This window comes from Schistocerca americana, chromosome 7 (genome assembly GCF_021461395.2).
Source record: "Schistocerca americana isolate TAMUIC-IGC-003095 chromosome 7, iqSchAmer2.1, whole genome shotgun sequence".
In the NCBI taxonomy this organism is placed as follows: Eukaryota; Metazoa; Arthropoda; class Insecta; order Orthoptera; family Acrididae; genus Schistocerca; species Schistocerca americana.
Window position 1 is genome coordinate 159,285,527 of NC_060125.1, and position 11,000 is coordinate 159,296,526.

Below are 11,000 nucleotides of genomic sequence, written 5' to 3' on the forward strand. Positions count from 1 at the left end.
GGCCATGAACTGTCTCGCCACATTTCAGGCCGTACCCGTCTCACGTTTTCTCGCAGGCGACGAAATACGTCCCGATAGAACCATCGGTTAACAGTTTGTCCCTGTTACACGAATTCATGATGAACTAACCTCAAAGACAATGAAAACTATCACATGGCTTTGAAATTTGACCATTCCTGGCCCATTGCGAAGACTGAGCCTTGATCCCAACATCATAACCGTAGACGCACCTGTCATCACCAGTTATGATTCTCTTAACTCTTTGGAGCACGGTGGTATACATAGTATACCACCTTTTGAAAATTTTCTTGGCTCTTTGCACAGTGGTTTAACTGCACGACCACCACTCTAATATGCTCACCTAGTTCTCTACTTATCAGACAGATGGCACTCACTGCCTATAAGGAATCAGTTCCCGCCAAGAATTGCATAGATTACAACTGTGAAAGCTGCGTGCTGAGTTGTGCATGGTTTTTGCGTGTGAATAGTGGTTTATAACGAATTTCTTGTTGCGCCTGTGTTTTTTCCATATCTTGGACGTCACAGCTACGGTATGAACCCATGTATACATTCATATGCACAATCTTCCGTTATTTATATACAATTTATTTTGGTGGTATATTATTTGTACCACCGTGCATGTAGCAGTATTCTATTGCATTTCGTTTCCTAGTATAAAATTCGAAATCCTCCGCTACAAAGTTTAGTTTTTAATTGTGTTGTGACTTATTTTAGCTCTTTCTCCATTTTGTTTTGCTTACGTATTCTTTACTTGGATTCAGGCTGTTGTTTGAAAATGAAAATGTCAAGAAGAGGCTTACGAGATGAAGAAATCGAACGATTATTGTGTGAAATTCCATCAGACGAGGATTCCACTGTTGACACCACAGATGACGAATCTGATTATGAAGCAAGCATTGTTGCGGAGGCTATTGTGTCGTCTGAAGGCGAAGTTTCAGAGAGCGAGGAAGAAAGTGAGTCCACTCCGCCAAAACGCGCTGCTGACACAGCGCCAACTTGGGGACAACAATTCAATGCTACCTCAGGAATGCAGTTCGACAGTGAATCAGGACCAAGTGCTTTTATTAGGGACATTGATGATCCAGAACCTATCGATATATTCGAAAAAATATTTCCAAAAGAGCTAGTTGAGCTAATCGTTTTCCAAACAAATTTATATGCGACGCAATCTGGCAAGTCTTTCACTCCAACAACTGACAATGAAATACGAACTTTCCTGGGAATCAACATTTTGATGGGTATAAAGCGTATGCCAGCATACAGAGACTACTGGTCTAGTGCCCCAGAACTTCATGATCGTTATATTGCATCTCTGATGGCAGTAAATCGGTTTGGATGGTTACTGAGGAACATTCATCTGAATGATAACACATTGCATCCAGAAAAAGGACACCCAGGTTATGACAAACTGTACAAGCTGCGACCAGTGATCAAGATACTATCTGAATCTTTTTCCAAGTGTTACCAACCCAGCAAACACCTAGCAATTGATGAGTCAATGATCAAATTCAAAGGCCGCAACAGTATGAAACAATACATGAGAGATAAACCCATAAAGCGTGGTTACAAAGTGTGGATGCTGTGTGACAAGACCTCTTACAACTTGAAATTTGATATTTACACCGGAAAAGTAGGTGACACAGTGCAAACAGGCCTTGGGGAGCATGTAGTGCTGAGTTTGTCCTCTGAACTCGTAAATAAAGGCCATTATCTTTATTTCGACAACTATTTCAATAGCTATAACTTGTTGGCTGGTTTACAGCAGAGAAACATATATGCCTGTGGGACAGTTCAACCAACAAGGAAACATTTACCCAAATTAAAAACAGACAAAGAATTAAGCAGAGGTGAATTTGACTGGAGGGTCAGCAACTGTGGCATCCTCTACTTGAAGTGGAAAGATAAGAGAGCTGTTCATCTCCTTTCAAATTTTCACAGTCCTGAAGTTACTACAGTGACTCGCCGTGAAAGAGATGGTTCACGCATAGAGCTACCTTGTCCTCAAGCAGTGATGGATTACAATGCACACATGAACAATGTCGACAAGTTCGACCAACTGAAAAAATCATATGAAATAAGCCGGAGAAGTAAAAAGTGGTGGCACCGAATATTCTTTCACCTGCTTGATGTCAGTATCGTCAACAGCTATATAATTTGGAAGGAACTAGGCGATAGAGAAAAAATGACTGCCAAAGTCTTCAGGATGAGTATCCTGCAAAGCTTAGTAACCCAGAAAACACCATTGAGGCCATCTAGACTTCATGAGAGTCAAGTCCACGTAAAGAAAAACAAGCCATATGTTTCCTCACGCCAGCGTCTCGACAATTCATCCCACCAGCCAGAGCGTACTACCGCCAGACGTTGTGCGAAATGCAGTACAAAAAAGAAGCAAGTGCGCACTTTCTGGATGTGCGCTGAATGCAAAGTGCCTTTGTGCCTTAGCAAAACAAAAAGGTGCTTTCAAGATTTTCACAAAAAGGAATAAGAAACATATTTTATTTGTAAGGTTTGTAATTTGATTTTGTATTGTAAATGACCAATTGCCAGAAATAAAATTATTTTACATTAATTATACTAATTATTACTGCTTAGAGTAGAATTTAAAGGTGAGTTACAAGCACAAACCAAGATATCTCAAAAACTTTAGGTACGGCCCTAAGTGGCATGGTGGTATATTATATATACCACCATCTAAAACCAAAATCAATACAATAAAAAATTTTAATTCATGTTTTCCTTTATTAGCAACCCCACCAGACATAGAAAATGCATGTTTTATTAAAAAATTAATTAAACATAAAATCTGTGCATCAAAGAGTTAAGGAACATCTCGTTCTCATTTGCGTGATCCAAAAGCTCTTCACAGATTGCGATGTGAAGGTCTTTCTGGTCGTGACTAATGGGCCGTGGTACGAACTTCGCGACAATACGATGCATTCGTAGACCCCGTGTCAGTATATCATTACATGATGCAACTGAAACGTTAAATTCTTCTGCAGTCTCTCGGACAGTCAGTCTTTGATTGGTACGCACAATTTCGTTGACGTTCCTGATATGAGTGTCGTCGAGGGCGTCCTGTACGAGGGTGATCTTCAACTTCCGTCCGACCGTTCTTAAACCGTGTGAACCATTTGCAACACCTAGTACGGCTTAAGCACTCATCACCGTAGGCTTCCTGCGTCATCTGTTGAAGCTTTCTTGAGTTTCACCCAAAATTTAATGCAGGCGTGTTGCTCCTCTAACTCCGACATCTCAAAATTTGCAAACTGTGCTACACAACGTTGTATTCTACACAGCACTGAACAATAACTAACAGACTTACAGACCGTTTCTATCAGCTCGGCGGTACACAAACACCACCTCGGCTTGTTCCCGACATGAATACCGGGCCATTCTGCTGCTTATGGTACGCTGCCCCAATCACACAGCCTGTAACACACAAGGAACACACAGTATGTTGTCAGAGGAACTTTCATTCGTCAGCGTCATTTACTGTGGCAACGGATGCATTTCCGGGCGCATGTTGTTCATACGACCTTTCTTTCATCCATTTCCAGTCAGTAGTCTGTCCCTGCAGCTTGTTGGTTTAATTAATTTTCACCATGTATGCATTACTATACTACCAAAACTGCTTTCTTAAACATCGTTCGATATAAGTTAATAATTTGACACAACTAACTTGCACATATAAAGAGATTTGAGGAAAGATACGAAGGTAGTTTGAAAAGTTCTCGGAATGGAGTAGAAAAAAAGTACTTACATCACTGAATTTTTCAGTGTAGTTTCCTTGTGGATGAATGCACTTGGTCCTACGATGTTCCAGTGCCTTGATCCCATCTCGAAAATGAGTTTCCTCGAGGCCTGCAAAATTGTTGTCAACTCCGGCTATCAATTCTTCGTTTGAAGTGAATCTTCGTCCACCAAAAAAAATTTTCACTTTTGGGAAGAGATGGAAGTCTGACGGAACCATACCAGGTGAATAAAGGGGGTGTGGCAACAATTTGTACCTTAGTTTGTGTAATTTTGCCATGGGGACGGCGCATGTGTGCAGGTGCGCATTGTCTTGATCTAAGATGACTTTCTTCCTTGCTAAACCTGGCCTTTTTTCACGCATCTCTTGTTGCAATTTGTCCAGCAGGTTAGCATAGTGTTCTCCAATAATTGCCCTGTGAGGAGATAATCTAAAATTAGAATCCCATTTGCATCCCAGAATACTGATGTCATGACCATTCCCGCCAAAGGAATTGTCTTTGCTTTCTTTGGTGGCGGAGAATCAGCATGTTTCCACTGCTTTAATTGTTGTTTTGTCTCTGGGATATAGTAGTGCATCAAAGTTTCACATGTGGTCACAAACTAGCCCAAAAAATCTAGTTTGTTTCTCCTAAAACGGGCCAAACATTGTTCCGATATGTCCAGTCTCATGCGTTTTTGATCCAGCGTCAACAGTCGCGCCACTCATCTTGCAGATATTTTTTTTCATTTCTAATTCTTCAGTTAAAATGTGGTACACCCTTTCAGATGACATCTGACAAGCGTGATCAATTTTACGCACTTTCAATCGGCCATCCTCCATGACCATTTTGTGCACTTTTGCAACGATTTCCGGAGCAGTGACAGATCTTGGCCGACCACTGCGCAGATCATCATCTAAGCTCTCCCGACCAAATTTAAATTCATTTGTCCACCTGGCAACAGTTGAATATGAAGGAGCAGAGTCCCCGAGAGTATCCTGAAAACCGGCATGAATGTCCTTTGCTTTCATATACGAATCACTGCTCAAATCTCGATTTTTCCCATCTTCGCAAATCGCTACGCCACCGCCACAGCTCTCATCCAATAGCACTGACGTGGCACGTGTTCACAGGCAACAGACCAATGAATCTCACGTGAACAACACGTTGCGCTAGCGTTGACCTCTCGTGGTGATTCCGATAACTTTTCAAACGACCAATGTAGTATGTTACATTTATGTTTGTGGGTACGGAAACGGTCATATGATTAGTTATCATTCCCTTATTATGGCAAAGAGCGATGGAGATTGAACTGCATTACAACTTGGTTTATGGTGTAAGCACATGTTTCGTTCGAAGAACTGTCGTCTTACGCCTAAAAAATACAACTGTAGGCGCAACGCGTGCCATGTTATTCTACACGAATCGTATTAAGCCCATTACTTTTTAATGCATACACATCGGACATGGGGACCAAATTGCCAGGAGCTATTGAAGTACTTCAACGTGTTGATGATATGTGTAGATATACTTCTGCTATCATCCTTGAAGAAACAAGGAGGGTATTTGGTTCAGCAATGTCCCAGGCAGAGCCGGCCGCGGTGGTCTAGCGGTTCTAGGCGCTCAGTCCGGAGCCGCGCGACTGCTACGGTCGCAGGTTCGAATCCTGCCTCGGGCATGGATGTGTGTGATGTCCTTAGGTTAGTTAGGTTTAAGTAGTTCTAAGTTCTAGGGGACTGATGACCATAGATGTTGAGTCCCATAGTGCTCAGAGCCATTTGAACCATTTTTTTGTCCCAGGCAGAGCCACTTTTTCATCTACAGGCTTAAAGCTTTCAGTTTCTCAAGACGACCGCTGTTTACTTTGGCGGGCGAAGGAGTCTACAGGGTCTAATATACGTGAAATTAAATGATCAGTTTTTTCCCAGTGAAGAGTCAAACTAAACTCCTAGGACAAGCCTCTCATGTACGGTGTGTATTGCACGTCTCATAGGGAAGATTCAGCCCTGTCTAAACGTGTTGTGCTCTGTTAAAAGAATATGGCGAGGAGCGGATCACAATTTTCGGTTGTTAATATACAGGAGTCTTATAATTACAACATCTGAAATCGACTATGGGAGCATGTTGTTCTGCAAAGGAGATAGAACATCAGTATCTAAACTAGAAAAAAAATCCGGTTTAGCTTCATCAGGACTTGTCTAGGACCTGGGCATTCTACGCCAACAAATGCGTTGTTAACGGGAGCAACTGAAATGTCCAGCATTTTTAGATGGAAATTAATGACAGACATATTCCTTCTGAAAACACTTTCTGCAAATGACCACTCACTGGCACAAAAACTCAACAGACTGTATCAAGGGCAAATAGATGGACAGAGAATAAAGATTGCCCAATAATCAGAATCATATACAAGCTACATAAGTTTAAAGGACATTTTACCTTATCTCTGAAGAACGCCAACTTCGATAATACCAATTTCCTGTATAACTTCAGCAGCCGACATTTTCTACTTTCCAGTACAAACATTCGCCGCGGAAGAGCAGTTAATAAAAACCTGCTTTGCTGATAATTCCCCGGAGTATTTAGAGTTATATACTGACGTCTCGAGAATCGCAGACAGTCACAGAGCAGTTTGCGCGTCCTTGTGTCCAAGCACAGGTTATAAGGAATAGATGTCCCTTCCCAGTGAAACTTCTAGTTTTTCTGCAGAAGTCACAGCTATACTTGCAGCTCTACATTACTTGCTGGACCTCACAGTGCAAAAAATTTGGATTTCATTGAATTGTGGAAGCTTACTCCAAGCTACACAGACACCAGCCCTTATCAAGAAAACTAATCCATTGGTAATGGAAATTATGAAAGCACTCAAGGAAAATCTGGGGAAGAAGATGAAATTAGAGTGAATCGAGGGACACGCTAGTATTAAATACACTACTGGCCATTAAAATTGCTACACCAAGAAGAAATGCAGATGATAAATGGGTATTCATTTGACAAATATATTATACTAGAACTGACATGTGATTACATTTTCACGCAATTTGAGTGCATAGATCCCAGAACAGCCACCACAGGCTTCATAACGGCCTTGAAGCCCCTGGGCATTGAGTCAAACAGAGCTTGGATGGCGCGTACAGGTACAGCTGCCCATGCAGCTTCAACACGATACCACAGTTCATCAAGAGTAGTGACTGGCGTATTGTGACGAGCCAGTTACTAGGCCACCATTGACCAGACGTTTTCAATTGGTGAGAGATCTGGAGAATGTGCTGGCCAGGGTAGCAGTCGAACATTTTCTGTATCCAGAAAGGCCAGTATAGGACCTGCAACATGCGGTCGTGCATTATCTTTCTGAAATGTAGGGTTTTGCGCCGCGCGGGATTAGCCGAGCGGTCTCAGGCGCAGGTTCGAATCCTCCCTCGGGCATGGGTGTGTGTATTTGCCCTTAGGATAATTTAGGTTAAGTAGTCTGTAAGCTTAGTGACTGATGACCTTAGCAGTTAAGTCCCATAAGATTTCACACACATTTGAACATTTGACCATTTTGTAAGGTTTTGCAGGGATCGAATGAAGGGTAGAGCCACGGGTCGTAACATATCTGAAATGTAACGTCCACTATTCAAAGTGTCGTCAATGCGAACAAGAGGTGACCGATACGCCAGTATGGCGATGACTAATACACGCTTCCAATGTGCGTTCACCGCGATGTCGTCAAACACGGATGCGACCATCATGATGCTGTAAACAGAACCTGGATTCGTCCGAAAAAATGACGTTTTGCCATTCGTGCACCTAGGTTCGTCGTTGAGTACACCATCGCAGGCGCTCCTGTCTGTGATGCAGCGTCAAGGGTAAACGCAGCCATGGTCTCCGAGCTGATAGTCCATGCTGCTGCAAACGTCGTCGATCTGTTCGTGCAGATGGTTGTTGTCTTGCAATCGTCCCCATCTGTTGACTCACGGATCGAAACGTGGCTGCACGATCCGTTACAGCCATGCGGATAAGATGCCTGTCATCTCGACTGCTAGTGATACGAGGCCGTTGGGATCCAGCACGGCGTTCCGTATTACCCTCCTGAACCCATCGATTCAATATCCTGCTGACAGTCATTGAATCTCGAGCAACGCGAGCAGCAATGTTGCGATACGATAAACCGCAATCGCGATAGGCTACAATCCAACCTCTATCGATGTCGGAAACGTGATGGTACGCATTTCTCCTCCTTACAGGAGGCATCACAACAACGTTTCACCGGGCAACGCTGGTCAACTGCTGGTTGTGTATGAGAAATCGGTTGGAAACTTTCCTCATGTCAGCACGTTGTAGGTGTCGCCACCGGCGCCAACCTTGTGTGAATGCTCTGAAAAGCTAATCATTTGCATATCACAGCATCTTCTTCCTGTCGGTTAAATTTCGCGTCTGTAGCACGTCATCTTCGCGGTGTAGCAATTTTAATGGCCAGTAGTGTATTTCCTGTGTCGTACAAAGAAGAGATTGCAGATCCACTGGTGCCTGTAAATACTGTTTACAAAAAGTGTTGCAAATATAGTTAGTAGTAGAGAAGTAATAAATTTAAACCTCATACCTGATGCTGAAGTTTTACTGTATGAGCAGCGAAAACGTAATAAGGGATAACCTCTCTTCTTTCCGTTATTTTGTGGAAGGTGTCAGAGAGAAAAAGTTTTGGAAAGGATTGAAATTATGTGTAAAGTTTTTTGGAAGTCGCCAAGCGCTCTGATTCTCAAATATTGGAGTAATGCAATGTGTGTAAGTACACCGCCTCAAGACATAAACGTAGTTCCCAACTTTAATGCTTGGCTTATTGTGTTAAATTTTTAACGTAAGATTATACCTGTTAATGAGTAATCAGATTTTTGTTGGCCATTGAAACAGTTACATAAGCAATTGCAACTGAGGAGGGGGACGGTTTAGTATTATAGATGCTAAGGAAATAATCCGTCTCTATAATATTGTGGCGCATATTTCTAACAACAGTCGATAGGGGAACAGAACACTTGAAAAACACTTGTCTTATTTGGACTACTGTATGTGAAATATGGTGTAAGCAAATAGATGTACACAAATCAAAAAAGTTTTGCATCACCCCGGTTCCCAGAACTCCTGAAGATAGACGTTGACTGTGGATATTGTGTCACAGACAAAGTCCCTTTGACTGTTCAGAGATGTCACTCAACCCTCCCAAAGATGTAATCATCCATGCATGAGCAGCGCCTATTAGACGGAGGGGGTCCGACAGCCGGTCAGTTCCAGTCATTCCTTCAGGAAGGAGGTACACGGCTCGTGTTGTCTGTAGTTCAACCATGCCTAGACGGTCAATACCGCGGTTCGATCGCGTCCGCATTATTACTTTGTGCCAGGAAGGGCTCTCAACAAGGGAAGTGTCCAGGCGTCTCGGAGTGAACGCAAGCGATGTTGTTCGGACACAGAGGAGATACAGAGAGACACCAACTGTCGATGAGATGCCTCGCTCAGGCCTCCCAAGGGCTGCTACCGCAGTGGATGACCGCTACCTACGGATTACGGCTCAGGGAACCCTGACAGCAACGTTACCGTGTTGAATAATGCTTTTCGTGCAGCCACAGGACGTCGTGTTACAACTCAAACTGTGCGCGATAGGCTGTATGATGCGCAACTTCACTCCCGACGTCCATAGCGAGGCCAATCTCTGCGACCACGACAGCATACAGCGCAGTACAGACATGCCGATTGGACCGCTCAAGATTGGCATGACGTTCTCTTCAGCGATGAGTGTCGCATATGTCTTCAACGAGACAATCGTCGGAGACATGTTTGGAGGCAACCCGGTCAGGCTGAACGCCTTAGACACACGGTCAGCGAGTGCAGCAAGGTGGAGGCTCCCTGCTGTTTTGGGTGACATTATGTGGGGCCGACGTACGCCGCTGGTGGTCATGGAAGACGCCATAACGACTGTACGATACGTGAATACCATCCTCCGACCGATAGTGCAACCATATCGGCGAGGCATTAGTCTTCATGGACGACAATTCGCGCCCCCATCGTACACATCTTGTGAATGACTTCCTTCAGGATAACGACATCGCTCGACTATAGTGTCCAGCATGTTCTCAGACGTGAACCCTATAGAACATGCCTGGGATTGACTGAAAAGCCGCGCGGGATTAGCCGAGCGGTCTCAGGCGCTGCAGTCATGGACTGTGCAGCTGGTCCCGGCGGAGGTTCGAGTCTTCACTCGGGCATGGGTGTGTGTATTTGTCCTTATGATAATTTAGGTTAAGTAGTGTGTAAGCTTAGGGGCTGATGACCTTAGCAGTTAAGTCCCATAAGATTTCACACACATTTGAACATAGACTGAAAAGGGCTGTTTATCGACGACGTGACCCACCAATCACTCTGAGGGATCTACGCCGAATCGCCGCTGAGCAATGGGACAATCTGGACCAACAGTGCTTGATGAACTTGTGGATAGTGTGCAAGAGGACGTGCTACTGGGTGTTAGATGTACCGGTGTGTACAGCAATCTCTCTGAAGGTCTCGCTGTATTGTGGTACAATATGCAATGTGTGGTTTCCATGAGCAATAAAATGGCCGGGAATGATGTTTACGTTGATCTCTATTCCAATTTTCTGTACAGGTTCCGGAACTCTCGGAATCGAGGTGAGCTAAAACTTTTTTTTGATGTGTGTAAATTATTTTGAATGAATTCTTCAGACGTTCGAAAATATACACAGTTTTATGTCAATGATCTATTTCTGGTGCTCTCAAAATACTGCACTGTCGTGAGCACAGAGTCTTAGACATTCTCATTACTATAAATCCAGTATTGCTAACGGTTAATTCCTCCTACCTCCTCCCCCCCCCCCCCCCCCTCAAAAAAAAAACAGTGCAGTGCGAGGCCTGAAGTATGTGCTATATGGACAAATCGCCCCTGAATCGTGAGAGCCCTTGAGCGCTCACTGACAGGGAAGCAGATTCGTAACGGTGACCTATTTTACAGTAGCCTCCGCGCCGCAGCGGGGGACGCGACCCGACCCGAAGAGCTTCCGAGCGGCCCTGCCGGCTGTGCACCTCAGTTCTACGCAAGCGCGGGCCTGCGCACGCACAGCAGAAGGAAGATGCGTGCGCACGCACACGCCGACGAGCTTACGCACGGCGGCAGAGGCGGCAGGCCCCGCCCCTGCCGGCAGCCCGCCGCGCCGGCCCGCTGCCTCCGAGCCCAGCCTGGCTAGCTAGCCTCTCTCCGCGGAG

At 44.4% G+C, this 11,000-nt stretch overlaps 1 protein-coding gene across 1 annotated transcript; it reads left to right on the forward strand.

Moving 5' to 3' along the window:
• Positions 1-802: 802 nt before the first annotated feature.
• LOC124622813 (piggyBac transposable element-derived protein 4-like) lies at positions 803-2,506 on the forward strand. The gene has a single exon (XM_047148604.1). The coding sequence runs from the start codon at positions 803-805 to the stop codon at positions 2,504-2,506; it is 1,704 nt and encodes a 567-aa protein (XP_047004560.1).
• Positions 2,507-11,000: the final 8,494 nt, after the last annotated feature.